The sequence below is a fragment of the Bufo bufo genome, chromosome 1, assembly GCF_905171765.1.
Source record: "Bufo bufo chromosome 1, aBufBuf1.1, whole genome shotgun sequence".
Taxonomy (NCBI): Eukaryota; Metazoa; Chordata; class Amphibia; order Anura; family Bufonidae; genus Bufo; species Bufo bufo.
Window position 1 is genome coordinate 54801876 of NC_053389.1, and position 23034 is coordinate 54824909.

The 23034-nt window shown below is 44.6% G+C and overlaps 1 protein-coding gene across 4 annotated transcripts in view; it reads right to left on the bottom strand.

Moving 5' to 3' along the window:
- Positions 1–15309: 15309 nt before the first annotated feature.
- LOC120995207 (serine/threonine-protein kinase SBK1-like) overlaps positions 15310–23034 on the bottom strand; it is a 105040-nt gene continuing 97315 nt past the window's right edge. For all 4 annotated transcript variants that reach the window (XM_040424274.1, XM_040424258.1, XM_040424266.1 and 1 more), the window contains one exon: positions 15310–16973. In XM_040424274.1, the coding sequence (XP_040280208.1) occupies positions 16404–16973 (570 nt within the window). In that variant the 3' untranslated portion in view covers positions 15310–16403. The remainder of the gene's footprint in view (positions 16974–23034) is intronic.

The window sequence follows — 23034 nt, forward strand, 5'->3', positions numbered from 1 at the left end:
TGGGGTCTTTCATGCTGTCATGTCTGTTGAGGGACCCTCGTATAAAAAGGATGAAGGAGAACGACCTGTACTGGGTGGCCATGCTACTAGACCCCCGGTATAAGCAGAAAGTGGCGGAAATGTTACCAAATTACCGAAAGTCAGAAAGGATGCAGCAGTTCAAAACAAAACTAAAAAATATGCTTTACACAGCTTATAAGGGGGATGTCACAGCACAACGGGAATCTAACAGGGGAAGAGGTGAAAGTAATCCTCCTCCTACCACGACCACGGCGGCAAGGACAGGACGCTTTACAGATGTGTCGTTGATGGAGGACATGCAGAGCTTTTTCAGTCCTACACATCGCCACAGCCCTTCGGGATCCAGCCTTAGAGAACGACAGGTAGCAAACTATCTCGCCTTAACTGCAGATATCGACACTCTGAGGAGCGATGAACCACTTGACTACTGGGTGTGCAGGCTTGACCTGTGGCCTGAGCTATCCCAGTTTGCGATAGAACTTCTGGCCTGCCCCGCTTCAAGTGTCCTGTCAGAAAGGACCTTCAGTGCAGCAGGAGGCATTGTCACTGACAATCGCCTCGGTCAAAAAAGTGTTGATTACCTCACCTTCATTAAGATGAATGAGGCATGGATCCCGAAGGGACTGACAGTGGGCTTTTGTTTGACTAACAAAAGGCCTGATGACATGCCTTGGCCTCAAAATGGTCCCCACGCTGCTGTATTTAATGTCTGCATACCGGATGACTTTCGTGAATTCTCCGCCACCAACTAGGGTTCAAGCCGCAATGTTTTAGTCACCTTTCTGCCTTGAAAACATAAATTTTTCCGGCCGCTGCTACAACAGCGGCTGCAACAATAACATTATTTTTCAGGCATGTGTACATGCCTAATTTTTCTGGCCTCTGGTGCTGCACTGTGGCTGCAAAAACAAAACAAAAAAAAAAGGCACATACAAGTGTCAATTCCCCTTCGTGATCGTTACCTTGTTGTGGTGAAGGAGCTTGCGTATCACAATGAAGCGATCATCACCTCTGAGTGTGTTGGCAATGTTGCCACACCCCAGATGATAAGGCCGTTGCTTCATTATGATCAGACCAAAAGCGATCGGCTGGATTAAACTGATAGGAATAGTACTAGTTAAGACACCACTCATATAGGGTGTCACAGCACATTGCTCCGTGCACGCGCAGTGCCCCAACTTTGGAGTAAGAGGACCGACCAAGCTGCTTTTTCCATCTCCCGGTTCCTAAAATCAATTCAGTTTGGTGTATCAGAGTTTGGTCTGTCACTGTGAAGTTCTATTTAATATTTTTCTGTGATATAATCACATTTGCAAGCCAGTGTGTGTCAGGCCCACACAGACTGTATTGTGGCCACTGGCTAGTGGCTAGGCCTCCACTCATACCGTTACAGGGTGTCACTCACTCACAAATACCTCGCAGAGCCAGTGTGTGTCAGGCCCACACAGACTGTACTATGCCCACTGCCCACCACTTATATAGGGTGGTGCAGTACCTTGCACGCATAGTAACACTTATCTAATAAAAAATGACAGGCAGAGGCAGGCCACGCCACAGGGGCCGTCGTGGTTGTGGTGCTGTGATTTCCACTGGCCCTGGAATAATGCCCAGTGTTCAGAGGCCACGTACCCTGAACCCAAAAAATTCATAGAAAATAGTTGACTGGCTTACACAGGACACCCAATCTTCAACAGCTTCAGCTAAGAACCTTGACGCACCATCCTCCTCCAGCTCAGCTTTGGTCACCTGCTCTCAAGTTACCACTCTCCCGCCCGCCGCCACCACCACCACTACCGCCACAGCCACCACAGCCGCTTCATTTGATCCCTCAGAGGAGTTATTTACACATCAGTTGGATGAAATTAGTGATGCACAACCATTATTGCCAGAGGATGGAGATAACAGGGATATGTCTCAGTCAGGCAGCATTACACACATGGACGTACAGTGTGATGATGATGATGATGTTGTACCCGCTGCTGCTTCCTTTGCTGAGGTGTCAGATACAAGTGAAGTGGTTGATGTTAACGATGTGTCAGTGGATGCCACGTGGGTGCCTGCTCGAAGAGAAGAAGAAGAGGGGGAAAGTTCAGAAGGGGAGACAGAGAGAAGGAGGAGACGAGTTGGAAGCAGGGGGAGGTCGTCGCAAGGAGCTAGTGGCACAGTCAGACAGTATGTATCGGCACCCGGGGTCAGCCAGACAGCACGCCAATCAACACATGCTGTTGCCACCACCAGAATGCCGTCATTGCAAAGCTCAGCAGTGTGGCATTTTTTTTGTGTGTCTGCCTCTGATAACAGGGATGCCATTTGCAACCTGTGCCTAAAGAAACTGAGTCGTGGGAAATCCAACACCCACCTAGGTACAACTGCTTTGCGAAGGCACATGATCGCACATCACAAACTCCTATGGGATCAACACATAATGACGAGTAGAAGCAGCACACAAGCTCAAAGCCACCATCCTCCTCCTGGTCCAGCATCTTCAGCCACGTCAACCACTGCTGTCCTCCTTGCCCCCTCTCAACCACCCGCCACTCCGCCTCTCACCTTCAGCAGTTCCATATCATCTGCCCACAGTCAGGTGTCTGTAAAGGAAATGTTTGAGCGTAGGAAGCCAATGTCACAGAGTCACCCCCTTGCCCGGCGTCTGACAGCTGGCTTGACGGAACTCTTAGCCCACCAGCTTTTACCATACTAGCTGGTGGAGTCTGAGGCCTTCAAAAAATTTGTCGCTATTGGGACACCACAGTGGAAGGTACCCGGAAATTTTTTTTTTCAAAAAAGGCAATCCCAAACCTCTACTCAGTGATTGAAAAGGAAGTCATGGCATCTCTGGCATACAGTGTTGGGGCAAGGGTCCATCTGACCACTGATACCTGGTCTGCAAAGCACAGTCAGGGCAGGTATATCACCTACACTGCGCATTGGGTCAACCTGCTTACGGCTGCCAAGCATGGAATGCGTGGCTCTGCAGCGGAGTTGGTGACACCGCCACGACTTGCAGGCAGGCCTACTGCCACCTCCTCTACTCCTCCTACTCCATCCTCTTCCATAACCTCCTCGACTGAGTCCTCTTCTGCTGCGGTGTCTGGCTGCACATCAACTGAATCCGGGGTGCTAGGACAGCCTCTGCGGAGCTGGGAATTTTTTTTGCCACGTTACTGGACGCTCATGCGCAATGCCTGTAGGCTCATGCGTCCTTTTGAGGAGGTGACAAACCTAGTCAGTCGCACCGAAGACACCATCAGCGACCTCATCCTATTTGTTTTCTTCCTGGAGCATGCCCTGCGAAGAGTGCTGGATCAGGCTGTAGATGAGCGTGAAGAGGAAGAGGAAGAGTTGTGGTCACCATCACCACCATAAACAGCCTTGTCATCAATGCTTGCCGGACCTGCGGCAACGCTGCAAGAGGAGTATGAGGAAGAGGAGTCAGAGGAGGAATGTGGCTTTGAGAAGGAGGAAGACCAACCCCAGCATGCATCCCAGGGTGCTCGTTGTTGTCATCTATCTGGGACCCGTGGTGTTGTACGTGGGTGGGGTGAAGAACAGACCGTCAATGACATCAGTGAGGAGGAGGAACGGGAAATGAGTAGCTCGGCATCCAACCTTGTGCAAATGGGGTCTTTCATGCTGTCATGTCTGTTGAGGGACCCTCGTATAAAAAGGATGAAGGAGAACGACCTGTACTGGGTGGCCATGCTACTAGACCCCCGGTATAAGCAGAAAGTGGCGGAAATGTTACCAAATTACCGAAAGTCAGAAAGGATGCAGCAGTTCAAAACAAAACTAAAAAATATGCTTTACACAGCTTATAAGGGGGATGTCACAGCACAACGGGAATCTAACAGGGGAAGAGGTGAAAGTAATCCTCCTCCTACCACGACCACGGCGGCAAGGACAGGACGCTTTACAGATGTGTCGTTGATGGAGGACATGCAGAGCTTTTTCAGTCCTACACATCGCCACAGCCCTTCGGGATCCAGCCTTAGAGAACGACAGGTAGCAAACTATCTCGCCTTAACTGCAGATATCGACACTCTGAGGAGCGATGAACCACTTGACTACTGGGTGTGCAGGCTTGACCTGTGGCCTGAGCTATCCCAGTTTGCGATAGAACTTCTGGCCTGCCCCGCTTCAAGTGTCCTGTCAGAAAGGACCTTCAGTGCAGCAGGAGGCATTGTCACTGACAATCGCCTCGGTCAAAAAAGTGTTGATTACCTCACCTTCATTAAGATGAATGAGGCATGGATCCCGAAGGGACTGACAGTGGGCTTTTGTTTGACTAACAAAAGGCCTGATGACATGCCTTGGCCTCAAAATGGTCCCCACGCTGCTGTATTTAATGTCTGCATACCGGATGACTTTCGTGAATTCTCCGCCACCAACTAGGGTTCAAGCCGCAATGTTTTAGTCACCTTTCTGCCTTGAAAACATAAATTTTTCCGGCCGCTGCTACAACAGCGGCTGCAACAATAACATTATTTTTCAGGCATGTGTACATGCCTAATTTTTCTGGCCTCTGGTGCTGCACTGTGGCTGCAAAAACAAAACAAAAAAAAAAGGCACATACAAGTGTCAATTCCCCTTCGTGATCGTTACCTTGTTGTGGTGAAGGAGCTTGCGTATCACAATGAAGCGATCATCACCTCTGAGTGTGTTGGCAATGTTGCCACACCCCAGATGATAAGGCCGTTGCTTCATTATGATCAGACCAAAAGCGATCGGCTGGATTAAACTGATAGGAATAGTACTAGTTAAGACACCACTCATATAGGGTGTCACAGCACATTGCTCCGTGCACGCGCAGTGCCCCAACTTTGGAGTAAGAGGACCGACCAAGCTGCTTTTTCCATCTCCCGGTTCCTAAAATCAATTCAGTTTGGTGTATCAGAGTTTGGTCTGTCACTGTGAAGGCAGTCGAAGGTACCCGGCCTAAATTTTTTTTCACAAAAGGCAATCCCACCCTGATATGGGACGTAACAGGGATTAAACTGATGAGAATAGTACTACAGGAAATAGCACTCATATCGGGTGTAACAGTAAATTGCACGGCGCAGACGCAGTGACCGTGGCGTGGATTCAAACAAAGGGGAGGGAGCCAGCGTTTTTTTAACCATCTCCCCGTTCGAAAAATCAATTTAATAAATGGACCCCAGATTGGGGACGTAACAGGGATTAAACTGATGAGAATAGTACTACAGAAAATACCACTCATATCGGGTGTGACAGTAAATTGCACGGCGCAGACGCAGTGACCGTGGCGTAAATTCAAACAAAGGGGAGGGAGCCAGCATTTTTTTAACCATCTCCCCGTTCGAAAAATTTATTTAATAAATGGACCCCAGATTGGGGACGTAACAGGGATTAAACTGATGAGAAGAGAGAACTACAGAAAATACCACTCATATCGGGTGGGACAGTAAATTGCACGTCACAGACGCAGTGACCGTGGCGTAAATTCAAACAAAGGGGAGGGAGCCAGCGTTTTTTTAACCATCTCCCCGTTCGAAAAATCAATTTTATAAATGGACCCCAGATTGGGGACGTAACAGGGATTAAACTGATGAGAATAGTACTACAGAAAATAGCACTCATATCGGGTGGGGCAGTAAATTGCACGGCACAGACTCAGTGACTGTGGCGTAAATTCAAACAAAGGGGAGGGAGCCAGCGTTTTTTTAACCATCTCCCCGTTCGAAAAATCAATTTAATAAATGGACCCCAGATTGGGTACGTAACAGGGATTAAACTGATGAGAAGAGAGAACTACAGAAAATACCACTCATATCGGGTGGGGCAGTAAATTGCACGGCACAGACGCAGTGACCGTGGATTCAAACAAAGGGGAGGGAGCCAGCGTTTTTTTAACCATCTCCCCGTTCGAAAAATCAATTTAATAAATGGACCCCAGATTAGGGACGTAACAGGGATTAAACTGATGAGAAGAGAGAACTACAGAAAATACCACTCATATCGGGTGTGACAGTAAATTGCACGGCGCAGACGCAGTGACCGTGGCGTAAATTCAAACAAAGGGGAGGGAGCCAGCGCTTTTTTAACCATTTCCCCGTTCGAAAAATCAATTTAATAAATGGACCCCAGATTGGGGACGTAACAGGGATTAAACTGATGAGAATAGTACTACAGAAAATAGCACTCATATCGGGTGTGACAGTAAATTGCACGGCGCAGACGCAGTGACCGTGGCGTAAATTTAAACAAAGGGGAGGGAGCCAGCGTTTTTTTAACCATCTCCCCGTTCGAAAAATCTATTTAATAAATGGACCCCAGATTGGGGACGTAACAGGGATTAAACTGATGAGAAGAGAGAACTACAGAAAATACCACTCATATCGGGTGTGACAGTAAATTGCACGGCGCAGACGCAGTGACCGTGGCGTGGATTCAAACAAAGGGGAGGGAGCCAGCGTTTTTTTAACCATCTCCCCGTTCGAAAAATCAATTTAATAAATGGACCCCAGATTGGGTACGTAACAGGGATTAAACTGATGAGAAGAGAGAACTACAGAAAATACCACTCATATCGGGTGGGGCAGTAAATTGCACGGCACAGACGCAGTGACCGTGGATTCAAACAAAGGGGAGGGAGCCAGCGTTTTTTTAACCATCTCCCCGTTCGAAAAATCAATTTAATAAATGGACCCCAGATTGGGGACGTAACAGGGATTAAACTGATGAGAAGAGAGAACTACAGAAAATACCACTCATATCGGGTGGGACAGTAAATTGCACGGCACAGACGCAGTGACCGTGGCGTAAATTCAAACAAAGGGGAGGGAGCCAGCGTTTTTTTAACCATCTCCCCGTTCGAAAAATCAATTTAATAAATGGACCCCAGATTAGGGACGTAACAGGGATTAAACTGATGAGAAGAGAGAACTACAGAAAATACCACTCATATCGGGTGGGACAGTAAATTGCACGGCACAGACGCAGTGACCGTGGCGTAAATTCAAACAAAGGGGAGGGAGCCAGCGTTTTTTTAACCATTTCCCCGTTCGAAAAATCAATTTAATAAATGGACCCCAGATTGGGGACGTAACAGGGATTAAACTGATGAGAATAGTACTACAGAAAATACCACTCATATCGGGTGTGACAGTAAATTGCACGGTGCAGACGCAGTGACCGTGGCGTAAATTTAAACAAAGGGGAGGGAGCCAGCGTTTTTTTAACCATCTCCCCGTTCGAAAAATCTATTTAATAAATGGACCCCAGATTGGGGACGTAACAGGGATTAAACTGATGAGAAGAGAGAACTACAGAAAATACCACTCATATCGGGTGGGGCAGTAAATTGCACGGCACAGACGCAGTGACCGTGGATTCAAACAAAGGGGAGGGAGCCAGCGTTTTTTTAACCATCTCCCCGTTCGAAAAATCAATTCAATTCACCTTTCCGGGACCCTTGGTGTTGTACGTGGCTGGGTGGAGGAAGAAACCTTCAATGACATCAACAGGACATGGCTAGCTTGGTATCCAACCTTGTACAAATGGTGAGTTTGCGGTTGGGCAAATGGACTGTTTGCGGTTGTTTGCGGTGCATTAAAAGGGGAGTTTGGTCTGTCAATGTCTGTGAAGCGGGCGTAACCCTTACACTACCTGATTGATACAACATCATACCTGATCGTATACACACACTGGATGTTTTAAACCACGTTGTTCAAAAAACAAATTGGATTGTTAGGTGATTTATGCCCTTTATGGATTAAAATCCAACTCTGCGTCAACTATGTAATTTTCCATGGGAGTTTTGCCATGAATCCCCCTCCGGCATGCCACAGTCCAGGTGTTAGTCCCCTTGAAACAACTTTTCCATCACTACTGTTGCTAGAAAGAGTCCCTGTGGGTTTTAAAATTCGCCTGCCTATTGAAGTCTATGGCGGTTCGCCCAGTTCGCCCGTTCGCGAACATTTGCAGAAATTCGCGTTCGCCGTTCGCGAACGGAAAATTTTATGTTCGCGACATCTCTAATAGGCAGGCCATGGCCGTCACTCATTGTGGTGGGCAACCATGGTATGTGTCATTAGGTGATTCCATGTACACCTGCGGTATGCATTTATCTACATGTTATTTTGGGTGAATCTACATCTCACCCACTATAGTTCGGCTTAGCACCTTGTGTTTCTGGCACGTTCCCTTGTCAGTACGGTATATGTGAGCGTGGGGATTTATGGCTCCGATACAGGGGGCGTCCCATCCCCCCATTGCCTTGTGCCTTTGTCATTGTATGTTTACTTTAAGTCTTAATAAACTACATATATTTGATATGAGTGTTTTCCTAATTTTTTGTGGGGTTATTGGTTTGGTTCTTTTTGGTTATACTACTCACAGATATGTGCCACCTCACAGTAGATATGCCAAGATATGTGCCCCCTCACAGTAGATATGCCAAGATGTGCGCCCCCTTCACAGTAGATATGCCAAGGTATGTGCCCTCTTACGGTGGATATGCCAAGATATGTGCCCAGTGCCCCCTTCACAGTGGTTATGCCCAGATGTGCCCTCTTCACAGGAAGTGAAAAAAACAAACAATAAATAATCCTCGCCTCAGTCACCTGGCTCCTCCCATGATCTGCGCTCCCCATCAGCAGCAGCAGGATACTGTGACACATTGCGCTGCTGTGTAGGAGGAGCAGAGGCTGATTCCCAGCCTGCCCCGCTCCTCCTCCTACACAGATCAGCAGGACGATATGTGAGGACATTGTGCTGCTGCTGCTGTGGAGCGCTGGCAGCTCAATGGTGGAGCGGGGAGCGAATAGTTCCCTGCTTCAGTGGCATTCCTAGGGTGTTTGGCACCCGGGGTGGGTCCTTTCTCTGGCACTCCCCCCCAATACTTAAAAAAATATTGTACCCCCTCACAGTAGTATTGACCTTATTGTAAAACATTCACAGTAGTTTTGTACAGATGTGTGCTCCCTCACAGTAGTTATGCCCTCTCTGTGCCCCTTTCACAGTTGTAATGCCCTATCTGTGCCCCTTCCCAGTAATAATCCCCATTGTGCCCCCTTCATAGTAATAATCCCCATTGTGTCCTCTTCATAGTAATAATTCCCATTGTGCCCCCTTTATAGTAATAATGCCCACTGTGCCCCCTTCATAGTGATAATGCCCATTGTTCCCCCTTCACAGTAATAATGACCATTGTGCCCTTAATTGTAGTATTGCCCTCTGTGCCCCCTTCACAGTAATAATGCCCATTGTGCCCCTCTCATAGTAGTAGTGCCCATTGTGCCCCCTTAATAGTAGTAATGCCCTCTGTGCCCCCTTAATAGTAGTAATGCCCTCTGTGCCCCCTCCATAGTAGAAATCCCCATTGTGCCCCCTTCACAGTAATAATGCCCACTGTGCCCCCTTCATAGTAATAATGCACACTGTGCCCCCTTCATTGTAGTAATGCCCTCTGGCTCTCTGCCCCCTCCATAGTAGAAATGTCCTCTGTGCCCCTCCATAGTAATAAAGTCCTTTGTGCCCCATCCACTGTAATAAAGCCCTCTGTGCCCCTGCCATAGTAATAAAGTCCTCTGTGCCCCCTCTGTATTAAAAAAAAAAAACACGGGCGGAGCTTATGCCCCCAGCCTGAAGGGGGGAGGAGCGCGGGGAGCTGAGTGGTGTGACAGGACCCAGCTCCCTGCGTTCCAGCAATGAGCGCTTCCATCTGTATTGATGGAAGCGCTCATTGCTATTGGCAGCTGTGCAGTGGGCCCCCGCAGGAGCTGTGGGCCCCAGCACATGCCCGGGTATGCCCAGTGCTGACGCCGGCCTTGCCAATATCAGATCTCAAATTAGACCCCCATATCAGATCTTTAGATCAGACCTCCATATAAGATCAGACCCCCATATCAGACCTCAAATCATAACCACATATTAGACTTTAAATCAGACTCTTTACAGCAGATCCTCAGATCAGACCCCCATATCACACCTCAGACCAGACCCCATATCAGATCCTCAAATCAGAGCTCCATATCAGACCTCAAATCGGACCCCAATATTAGATCCTCACATTAGACCCCATATCAGATCCTCAGACCATTATATCAGATCCTCAGACCCCCTGTGTTGCTGCTTTCTGGAAAGGATGTTAAGGCGTGGTGCACCCCAAGGGGAAATAAGTCCAGAGAGTCAGTGTCTGCAGTAAACCATTGTGCTTCTGTCGACAGGACTTTTTTTTTCCATCAACCATTATTTGTCCCCCTAGACATGTACTAGGACTGTCACGAGGGTGTCAAGAGCCACGCCTGACTCCGTTATACCCGGGGTCAGGAAGTCGCAGCGGGTGGCTGCGCGCTCTATGTATAAAGATAGTGCTGTTTCTTAATGGTAGCTTTCTGGGTTTGCCTTGCAACCCTTTTTGGCTCACTCAGGGATCCGTAGCTTCTTCTCCTCAGCTGTTTCTTGTCCAGCACTCCCAACCTCCTTATATTCCCCTCTCCCACTTCTCTGGTTGCCAGATATAGAGCTTCCTGCCTGGACTTCTATACTGACTCACCGGAGCTGAGTAGCTGAGATTCCTGGTTGTTGTTCCAGAGCGTTACCCTCCGGATCCCTGTTGGGCTATTGTCGCCCACCTGGGATTATATGTTTGTCTGTATTGTCTGTCTTCTCCTTAGTGTTTTCCTTTAGTGTTAGTGGTGCGGACTAGTGTTCCCACCGCCCTGTTCACTACGTAGGGCTCATCTTAGGGAAAGTCAGGGTTTAGGCACGTGATCGGCGTACGGGTGAGGAACCCGTCTAGGGACGTCAGGGCAGTCAGGTGCCAGCCTCAAGGTGAGTTAGGGGTCACCACCTTTCCCTCTCCCTTGGACAGGGCCTTCCCTTTTCCCTCCCCTTGCGTCACGTATGTGATCGGCACGCCGGTCATGACAAGGACAGAGCAAAACGGAATGCCTCTTAAAGGGTTCAGTTTTGCATTCCTTCCTCAAATTCCGTTCCATTCCATTATAACTCTGTTATAACAGAACCCTATAACCGAATTTATAACGCAAATGTAAACCTGCCCTAAGTCACACAGTTATATTTTGCCTCCATTTCACAGCAATTTTGTGGTAAATCCACAGCAAATATCAATTCAGGCAATAGTTAAAGGGGCATTCCCATCTCTGGACTGTAGAAACAGACATTTATGATATAATCATAGGATAATAATGGGAATAACACGTTAGGATAACCTATAATGATGTTACCGTTTGCGAATCCGCCTGTGTGTAAATGCCTGGAGGCATTTGCTGCCAAAAAGTGAAAATGTTTGGATTAATAAAAATAAAAACTGCAATGCAGTTTATTTTCAAAGAGCCTCTTAGCTACCGCCAGCTTCCGTGGGGGTCATTGACGATCAGACATAAGCCTATATTAGGCTACTTTCACACTTGCGGTAGGACGGATCCGACAGGCTGTTCACCCTGTCGGATCCATCCTTCCGCTATTTCGCCGTGCCACCGGACCGCCGCTCCGTCCCCATTGACTATAATGGGGACGGGGGCGGAGCTCCGGCACAGCACGGCAGTGCACGGCGAAAGGCCGCCGGACTAAAAGTCCTGCATGTCCGACTTTTTAGTCCGCGAACTGCCGTACTGCGTCGGAGCTCCACCCCGTCCCCATAATAGTCAATGGGGACGGAGCGACGGTCCGGTGGCACGGAGAAATAGCGGAAGGACGGATCCGACAGGGTGAACAGCCTGTCAGATCCGTCCTGCCGCAAGTGTGAAAGTAGCCTTAGGCAGAATGTATCACAAAGGTTATTTGCGCTGCAATCTGCTACTTTCCCCCCCTCACACCAGGTCTAAAAAAGTGGGCGGGGAAGGGGGCAGGCTGTCTCATTTATCATTTTCTACTCCTGTTTTAGGCGTAGAAAATGGTCTAAATGTAAGATAGCTAGGAAGCTGTCTTACATTTAGATCGGCACTGGATAAACTGAAGTTATGTAGCGGCTGGTGCCAGGCGCTTATTATATTATAATAAATGACCCCCATGTGTTTACCCATAGTAATATATGTCGCTGTCATTTTTGCATTACTAATGACATCTTGGCGTTAAGGAGCTTGAAAGGTGTTGGGTATAGTCCTAGGACACCCGAGAATGTCAAAAAACAACCCAAATTCAGCTCACCCTTGTATCCAATCCACTCCTTTTGTGCCGCGGAATCTCACAGAGTTCCGGTCCAATTCCACACGAATAGATGATCCAGTGCGGAGACTTTTGAAATAAAATCCATGGCTTTATTATATCATATTGTTTAAAACATGCCAACATGGAGCACAGCAAAATTATCCTGTACATTTCAGCACACCATCTTAATCACAGTTCGAAACGTGTAGGCAATTTTGCTGTGCTCCATGTTGGCATTTTTTTAAACATGATTAGAGATAAGCATATCTTCCAAGATTTGATTACTTTCAGATTCGACAAATTTTTCTAAAAGTTTGGTTCGGGTCCAAATCTATTCATTCCAAACCAAAGTTGCTCCAATTGCCCTGGAAATTAGTACATAACCCCCTCTAGTCTTCTAAAACACTTTTTTTTTTTCATGAAAAGCTCCTATGCCGTTTCGTAAAATTTTTCATTTTCCCTCACCCGTCCCCTCGGTCTAATAGAGCGTCAGGTGTAACTATCTACTTTTATCGTTGCCGCCGCAACTGACTGCAATTACCTCCTGCCTGGCTGGACGCTATTTTAGATTTAGAAAAGATTCGGGTTCGATTCGGTGCCTAAAAAAAAATCAGATAGTCGTAACGAATCTCCAAATCTGCGAGTAGATTCACTCATCTCTAAACATGATATAATACATCTATGGATTTTATTTGAAAAGTTTTAGTGCCGTATCATCTATTTATTTGTGTGGAATTGGACCTCAGAATGTCATCCACAACTCATCTGGGCACTTTTGATTCAGGTAGAATTTATTCAGACCCGAATTGAATTTCAGGAAATTTGCTCACTAATCACTAATAACAAACAGCAAATTTTACTTTGCAGTACTTAATATCTATACAAGCTCTTCGCTATAACCGACTTCTTCATATCTTCATCCAGAGATGGTCGTCCCACAAATGACATTTATTGCCTTCACATAGTTGGTCAGATTCTGGCAGCCGGGTGTCTAGTGTCCGTCATTGCTTATTAGAAGCCAGCGGAGAAGGGGGAGGAGAAGGCAGGAGGCACATGCATATGACTTTCTCTATTTTATTCTGTAGGAAGGAATGGAAACAGCTCAGGAAGTATTCTTGGCTGTTTCGACATATCCCATCAATTTGGAAATGAAATACAGAAACAACCTAAAGCTCGATTAACGTTTTTTTATTTAATTGGAAAAATGTAGAAACAATTCTGCCCTGCCTTTTTTCTATATGACGCCATCCCCAATTTTTATTTTTGGCGACCAGTAATTGGTAAACATATGACGCTACATGAATCACTCAACAATATTTCCTGATCATCTGATGTCTGACAGAAGATCTCAAAGGTATTCTTATCGTTCACAGAAACACGAGGCTGCAAAAACTCATCGGGTGCAAAGAAGACCAGCCGTCTATGGCAAATATCGGAAGGAATAAAATTTGGGAAGTCGGATGTGAACTGCCTCACCCTTTTGTTCTTGGGGTGATAACTCTAAGCTGCTGAGAAGAATGCATCTATTTTCACACCCTCTTCCTACTAAGACCTCTTGCACACCAACGTGTGTCCCCCATGGCCGTATTGCGGCCCGCAAACGGCGGGTCCGCAATACCCGGGCACTGGCCGTGTGCATTCTGCATCACGGATTCGGACCCATTCACTCGAATGGGTCCGCAAATCCGGAGATGCGGTGCGGAACAGAATGTAACCACGGAACAGAAGCACTACCCAGTGCTTTCGTGGGGTTCCGTTCCATGCTTCCGTAGAAGATAGAACTTGTCCTATCTTTTTGCGGAATGGACGGATCGTGGACCCTATTCAATTGAATGGGGTCACGATCCGCATGCGGCTGGCCCACGGTCGGTGCCCGTGCATTGCAGATATCAATTTGCATTACACAGCACAGGCAGCACACGTTCATGTGCTAGAGGCCTAAGACACATGCTTGTTCGGCTGACCTGAGTGTGTATGTGTACAAGGCGATCAGTGATATTATGTGTGCAGCCAGTCTAAGGCCTCTTTCACACGGGCGTCGCGTGTGAGGGCCGTATAAGATGCGGGTGCGTCGCGGGAAAATGCGTGATTTTCCAGCGCGAGTGCAAAGTGTTTTAATGCGTTTTGCACGCGCGTGAGAAAAATCGGCATGTTTGGTACCCAGACCCGAACTTCTTCACAGAAGTTGGGGTTTGGGTTAAGTGTGTAAATTTTATTATTTTCCCTTATAACATGGTTATAAGGGAAAATAATAGCATTCTTAATACAGAATGCTTAGTAAAATAGGGATGGAGGGGTTAATTTTTTTTTAAAATAATTCAACTCACCTCATCCACTTGTTCGTGCAGCCCGACTTCTCTTCTGTTTTTTTCTTTGATGCCCAGGAGGAAAAAGACCTGTGGTGACGTCACTGCGCTCATCACATGGTCCATCACATGATCCATCACCATAGTGATGGATCATGTGACGGACCATGTGATGAGCACAGTGACATCACCACAGGTCCTTTTCCTCCTGGGCATCAAAGAAGAAGACAGAAGAGAAGCTGGGCTGCGCGAACAATTGGATGAGGTGAGTTTAAAAAAAAAAGCTTATTTTTAACTCCTCCATCCCTATTTTACTAAGCATTCTGTATTAAGAATTCTATTATTTTCCCTTATAACCATGTATTGTATGTCTTTTCTTTTTTTTTTTCCGCAACTTTCCTTTACATAGGAAACCTATGGAGACCCTTCATTGCTAAAGGGTTAATATACCAAGTTTACTACTAAAAGATTCAATGCTGTGTTTCACACTATAAAAGCTGTTGAAATGTTTACTGTGATGATCTGTGCATTATGTTTAGAGCCTAACCCGGATATATCCCAATTTTCACCCAGGCAGGCCCTGTTGATATGAGCATGAAATGCTCCGATGCTCTCCTTTGCCATGCGCTGAATTGCGCATGGCAAAGGCTTTTTTAGGAGACCCAGTGAAGTACCGGGTTCTCCATAGGGACTGCTAGGTGGAGGCTTCCACCCAGAAGTGAGCCCGAAGATGTCACCGGCACTGATGGGCAGGCTTTAGCGCTGCCCTAGCTTGTGAAATGGCTAGGGCAGCACTAAAGTCTGCCCATCAGTGCTGGTGACATCAACGAATACACTGCTTGGCGGAAGCCTCCGCCATGCAGTGTAAAAACATAAACAAAAAAGCCCTTGCCCTGCGGGAGAGCATCGTAGCATGGCATGCAATAAAGCTAATATCAGGTGGCTGGCTGGGTGAAAATGTGAGTATGTCCGGTTCAGCTCTGAACCCGGACAACCCCTTTAAGGCTGTGCTGGACTGAGTCAGTAAGGTAAATGCATGTTTATGGCAATAGACTTTACTGCCCGTAGCCTAGGTTTATTGCTTCTTAGACAGGCTGGCCATCAGATTTAGGACAGCACCCTCCAACTGGGCATTGCAGAAAGTACATTGAGAGTGATTGTAGGCCTGTTATTATTTAAGTAAACTGCAAAGTGTATCTAGAGAGAGGTTCAGGGAGTATTACTACTATCACTGTCACCTTCTATATACAGCCTTTTGGGAAAAACCTACTCTGTGAAATACTTCAAGACTGCACCTGCTGCATGTATTTACCGTATACTGTGACTCCTATTATCTACTCAGTAAAAGAAAGACTCTATTTATTCCAACCAAGCAGGCCTGGTCATTTGCTGCCACCATCTGCTCACCCAGCACTGGTTCTCACGCCTTACACCCCGCTGCTCATTCTGACATCAAGGACGCCCCAGCCACCACCAGGGAGGAGGCCCCAAAATTCAGACGATGAAGGGTTGTGCCCCTCAACTAACTGCCCACACAGACTAGAGATTATTGGAGCCGGATTACTAACTGTGAGGATTATGACAACCCTCATTTTTGCAGCTACCATTCCTATCCTTTCCTCTCTGAAGGCACCAGCAGTCACAGCAATGCTGTGATTTTACTGCAAACCTTTGATCGAACCATGTGTTGCTGTAAAGCCCTAGCCTAGGTATTGCTTTTCTAAAGTATTGTCACAAGTAAAGTTAATCAGGATATTAGAGGCAGAAGCTCTTTAACATGTCAGTATTGGTGTCAAATGATCCAGATATTTCCCCTAACAAGTTCATTATGTTACGAGGGGCATTTTATTCTGACCGCAGAAGAACTCTTGGCCATGCTTTGCTTTCAATGCTGGTTTTATCTTTCAGAAAGTTCACGCTATCAACACTCTGTTCTGTATCATTTCAGTTATCTTGTAAGTTGCTGTTATCATTCACGCTGTTCATTTTCCATGGGTCACTTAGATATTTTTGGACTTCAATCGCAGGGCTTCGCGTCATAGCGTTTATTGTTAACATCTTCTGAAACATGTCTAGCGCACGCCATGTAAATTGCTTCCATTGAGAAGGGATTTTCTGGTAATTTCCTGTAGTTTGCCAGAGAACAAATTTTTCGTACTGCTCATCTTGACATAATGCGGTATCCCAAGGGAAGTATCCGGTGGAAATGCAAAACAGAACAATACCAAAGGCCCACACATCGAGGCTGGAGTCAAGTTCAAGAGTTTCATTTTCTCCTAAGTTACATAGTTCAGGAGCCGAATAAGGAACGGTTCCTTTCAATGGAGAGATGTGGAAACCTTCAAGCCTTGTTAATCCAAAATCAGCAAGTTTGATGTAGTGACAGTCGCTGTCAAAAAGCAGAACATTATCCAGTTTGACATCTCTGTGAACAAGGGCTTTGCTGTGCATAAAGTCCAGAGCTTCCGCTAACTGCATGGCACATCGCTTCACCATTATATCAGGTAGACCAACCTAAAAAGATAAAAACACAGATGGTGGTTGGTGCTATCAACTGTTTAAGAGAGTACTCAGATCAAATGTTCTGATTATTTATTAAAGGGGTATACCAATCTGTTGTATTTATAGCATATCGATAGGATATGCTATAAACGCCAGATAGCTCTGGGAAGAGTCCCTATCTAAAGAACATAGTAGAGAACACTGAACAGCTAGACCATAAAAGGCAGATGCAGATAAGACATCTATTGTCACAATGATCCAATCATTGGGTGGGTGAAGAACTTTCTTTATTGGTAAAACTTCAGTTAGACAATGCATTTTGAAGCTCTAGGGCTCCTCTTTCAAGCCTGGTTCACGATGAACATGCAAGTTCTATCCATCTGTGGACCATCTCTGCACACCATTAGAGTAGTCCTTCCCAATGGACTGTGGCTGGATAGAACTTGCATCTTCATTGCAAACCAGAATTGAAAAAGGAGCCCTAGAGCTTCGAAACGCATTGTCTAACTGAATTTTTAACAATAAAGAAATTTCTTCACCCACGTGAGGGGATTTTTTGAAGACACCAGCTGCACTGACCAACCAACTGTAGGCACTGTGGTGCCTACTTGCACAACTCAAACAGGTGAACAGCTTTTATCCCACGGGGGATCAATACACTTGAGGCACTTACCCTATCAGCTCCTCTCTTTCCTTTGCCACTTTTGCTATCTAAAGAACAAGACTTGGAAGTGAAAGGGGAACACCTGCACATGCATGTCCACCTCTCGATTCACCGCTATAGGACTTCTGAAAATAGGCTAATAGCAGTGAATGGAGAGGATGTGTAGGATGCTTTTCATTCATGTCAGGGCCCCTTTCTTAGACAGGATTGGGTTCTAGTGGTGGGACCCACGCCTATTGGAAATTTATGGAATATCCTGTCAATATGCCATAAATGCCCTAGATTGGAATTCCCGTTGAATGGGCATCTGTCAGCAGTTTTGTACCTATGAAACTGGCTGACCTGTTACATGTGATCTTGGCAGATGAAGACATCTGTGTTGGTCCCATGTTCATATGTGTCCGCATTGCTGAGAAAAATGATGTTTCACTATATGAAAATGAGTCTTAGGAGCAACGAGGGTGTTGTCATTACACCTAGAGGCTCTGCTCTCTCCGCAACTGCTGCATCTGCTACACTTTGATTGGCAGGACAAGGCATGTGTGATGATGTTTACACTGTCTGGTCCTGTCAATCAAAGTGGAGAGGATGTGGCAGTTGAAGAAAGAGCAGAGCCTCTAGGTGTAAAGGCAACACCCCCGTTGCACCTAGAGGCTCATTTGCATATAATAAAACATAATTTTTCCCAGCAATGAGGACACATATGAACATGGGACCAACACAGATGCCTTCAGCTGCCAACATCACATGTAACAGGTCAGACAGTGCCATAGGTACAAAACTGTTTACTGATGTCCTTTAAGATGCATGGCACAATTATTTGCATACTATAGACAAAAAAGACCAACATTTCTGGGGAAATGTATTTAAGACCACCGTTTCATACTTCAGTCTTAGTACAAAGTCTGCTGATGTATGATGCGTCCAATTTATAAAGAGGAGCATTCCTCTTAACCGTTTTGGTGCATCTTGGGATGCCCATGTACCAGAAATAGGCTTAGAGTTTAGGTTTAATTCTGACCAGTTTTCTGGAGTAAGTGATATTTACGTTGTCAGGTTGTGTAGGTCCCATTTCCTCAAACCCACAACATGGACACTTTTAGAAGCATAATTAAGTCGCAAATGGGGTCTTGTGCAAAAATTTGCAACTATTCTGTGTTCTGACATAGAAATCTTCATAAATTCCCCTCATAAGCAAAACGCCCACCATCCCCTTAGGCTACATTCACACCCGGTTTGACATTGTTTCAAGCAGTCCTGTCAACTGTATGGACCAGGCACTTATAATTCTGTTCTTTTTGAAAGATTATGAATGACCTTGTAGAGGGATGATGTTGGAAAATCTCATTATTTGCAGACGATACAAAACTGTGTAATGAATACAGAAGAGGGGACAGTTTTTTGTTTTTTTTACAGAAGGAGTTGGAGAAATTGGACTTGGAAATAGAAACGGCAAACGAAGATTAACACTTCATTACATTTAAGGTTATGAACTCTGGACAGGAAAACAAAAGTCTTTATTACATGCTAAAGGGTAAAACGATAAGAGAAAACTGATATAGAAAAGGACTTTAGGGATATTAGTGGATATTAACCTGAACCGTAGCAGGCCCGTGCCAGGCAGCTGCCACCAAAGCAAGTAATAAGGGACAGGGTGGGTCATAAGGAACACAGATGCACAAGATGAAAAACTTTTTTTCAATGTAAGTTTTTCTTCACAACTATTTTTTATATTTTTTTATGCTTGCAAAAACAATTTCATTTTTCATTTTGTGGGGTTTTAAATTTTTTTTTCTATTACCTAGCATTTTTCTAACAGTTAAAAGTATATAGCGACAAATATCCTTTTTTATAATTTATTTTTATTTTTTGATGACTCTGTTTCCTGAACATAATTATACATTATATTAGTTATATGCTTATAGCAGCCATTATGGACCATAGACGCATTAGTCTGGAAAGGACTTATTCTGCGGGAGAGTTTTCTAGGCATGCTGTGTGACCTGGTCACTGTACAAGGGAGGAGTACATAAGCTTTGCCAACCATGTACTGTGAATAATGGACGCTGCACTATCTATATGTAGGTAATATCTGTCATTGCAATCCTGCCTTTGATGATAATTAGATGACTGCTGAAAAGTTATTCGTGACCCTACGAAGTGGTGCCTATTATTAGGCTTAGTGGCCAGAGTGAAAACTGCAGGATTTAAAGTTTTTTCTTCTTCTAAATATAGGTTGTGACATGGAAAATTAAATGTATAGCATCACCAAAAATTCTGTAAAATTCTGTAAAACATAAAAACTTTAAACAATAGGTCATTTTCTGATGACATATTCCATTTTTTTCAAGTCCTGTAGCTAAGTCTATAAGAAAAAAGACGCCATATCTGCATTTTAGAAAAAGAAGGGGGTCACTTATCAATAAATTTACACCACTTTGTGGCGTATTAAAGGGGAATATTTTGTTGCAAAGTGGTTTTGCGGCAAAATGTGTGACTTTTACCCACTCATGTCACTTTTCCAAGGTGGTGGAAAAAGGAAGGGGGGCCTTGGGCGGGGAAGATGGTGGGCTTGCAGGCCCATCTTATTTATAAGCAAGGGAGCTGGCCATGCCGCATAGCCGTCGGCACCAAGCGCCAAAGTTATGTAGAGGCCTGCGCATCTGCTGACAGAGAATGGGGATTAAGACAGGCGTATAGATTGCCGGTCTTAATAAATGACCCCGGAAATGTCTAAAGTGTTAAAATGCAATGCAGAATGCCTCCAAAGTTGCTTTTCATGTAGTATGTTTTACAATGCACTATGGACTTTAAAGTGGCATCATAAAAAAGGCTTTGAAAACAACAAAATGCTCATTAAAAAAATGTAATACCGCCCTAGAAATCACCAGTTGGATCGTAAATGGGGCATGGCGTTCAGTTGTGGGGGCCATTCTACTAAGAACAATGCACTGTAGTGGAGCTGCAGAAGAAAACCAAAGAAATTAAAAGAAGTGGTAGACTACAGTGCTATGATTAAAACTCGGTAGCGAGTCGAAACGCGTCAGTGCGGTGCATTCTTTTCACTGTGTTCTATTTTGGCATTTATCCATTTTCCAAATAAAATGTGTGTGTTTTTTTTTTTAATTAAGACCTTAGATCATCTCTTCCTGCAAGGTAGACTACAATATCCAGAAACATTATGAAGGCCAGGAATATTTAGTTTCCAGATAACTATGTATAAATATATCAGAGGTCATTGGGTCAGTACAGAAGTGTTTCTACTGATGTTTTCACACCAGCTTGTAACTATAGCAGGAGGCCACCAGCTACGGGTATTTGCAGTGGAATGAAGTTTTACCATCTGCATGCAGTATATCCCTAAGACTGCATGCCTGTATAGATCTGCGGACAGCTGCCATTGTCTTCTATGTACTGTATACTTTAAAGCAAAAGTTCAATATTGTAGCATTCATTTGTCTAAAAAAGTCTTTAAGTGTGTAGCAAAAACATTTTTAATGTCGGAATACGTGATGTGAACAGCACTTTAGGTTACATTCCCCCTTCCACATGAAAATACGTGTGCATTTTATCGGTTTTTGTTCTGTTCTGTATTGTGTTTTGAGTTATCCATCTTTGTAGCCATAATTTTTCCTTTTGTTTAGGGATGAGCATCTCTGTACAGCATTAAAATGTATGGCCTCCGACGAGGCGAAGATCGCCGCTAGCATGTTAACAATATACCTGTCACATATCTCTGAGTGGTAAAAAATTATTTTATATATATGTAAATCAGCCTGGTAAGGAGCCCAAGGGGCTGTACTAACCGTTCTGGAGCCCAGCCGCGCCCCCCTGTGAAGGAGCCCAGCACCGCCTGTATCCACGAATCTTCTCCTTGCTCACAAAGTCAGATCGCCATAATCTCGCGGTGCGTGAGCTTGCGCATGCGCAGTTGCTTCCCTGAGGCTGATGCCAGCACAGGGAAGGAACACAATGCCGGCACTGCGCATGCGCAAGCTCGCGCATCGCGAGATTACGGCGTTCTGACTTTGTGAGCAAGGAGGAGATTCGTGGATACAGGCGGTGCTCTTTAATAACAATCTGTAATGCACAAGTGTGAATGAGCCCTTGGAGTAATGTTTTAACTTGGAGAAGGATGGAACAAGTAGTGTTGAGTGCGAATATTTGAATTACGAATATTTATCTCGAATATCACAACTTCGAGAATTCGCGAATATTTCGAATATAGTGCTATATATTCTCTATATCGAATATTCGTCATTTTTTTCCATCTGAACACATGATTCCTCCCTGCTTCTTGCTTGTGGGCCAATGAGTCATTGGCCCACAAGCAAGAAGCAGGGAGGAATCATGACTTTAGATGGGAAAAATGACGAATATTCTAAAAAACTAATATATAGCATTATATTGAATATATTAGTTTTTTAGAATATTCTTCTTTTTTTTTTTTAAATCTGTACAGTTGTTCCACTTTGGCATACTCCTCCCCGACAAGCGTCCCCATCACCATGGGAACGCCTGGGGGGTTAGAATATACCATCGGATCTGAGTTTTCACGATCTCAGTGAGATCGTGAAAACTCAGATCCGATGGTATATTCAAACCCCCAGGCATTCCCATGGTGACGGGAACGCTTGTCGGGGAGGAGTATGCCAAAGTGGATCAACTGTACAGATTTTTTTTAAAAATGCAGAATATTTAAAAAAAAAATAATATATTTGTTTTTTAGAATATTCGTAATATTCTAAAACAAGAATATATAGCAATATATAGCAATATAGCGAATATTCGGGGGGAAAAACGAATATAGAGCAATTTAGCTAATATAGTGCTATAATCTTTTTTTTTATAGTTGTAATTTTTTTCTCATCTGTAGTTCAGATTGGAAAAAAATTACAACTATAAAAAAAAAGATTATAGCACTATATTAGCTAAATTGCTCTATATTCGTTTTATTTCGAATATTCGCTATATTGCTATATATTGCTATATATTCTTGTTTTAGAATATTACGAATATTCTAAAAAACAAATATATATATATATTTTTTTAAATATTCTGCATTTTTAAAAAAAATCTGTACAGTTGATCCACTTTGGCATACTCCTCCCCGACAAGCGTTCCCGTCACCATGGGAATGCCTGGGGGTTTGAATATACCATCGGATCTGAGTTTTCATGATCTCACTGAGAAAAAAATTACAACTATTAAAAAAAAAGATTAAAGCACTATATTAGCTGAATTGCTCTATATTAGTTTTTTTTTCTCGAATATTCGCTATATTGCTAAATATTCTTGCTTTAGAATATTACGAATATTCTAAAAACAAATATATATTTGTTTTTTTGCATATTTGTAATATTTAAAAACAAGAATGTATAGCAATATAGCGAATATTCAAAAAAAAAA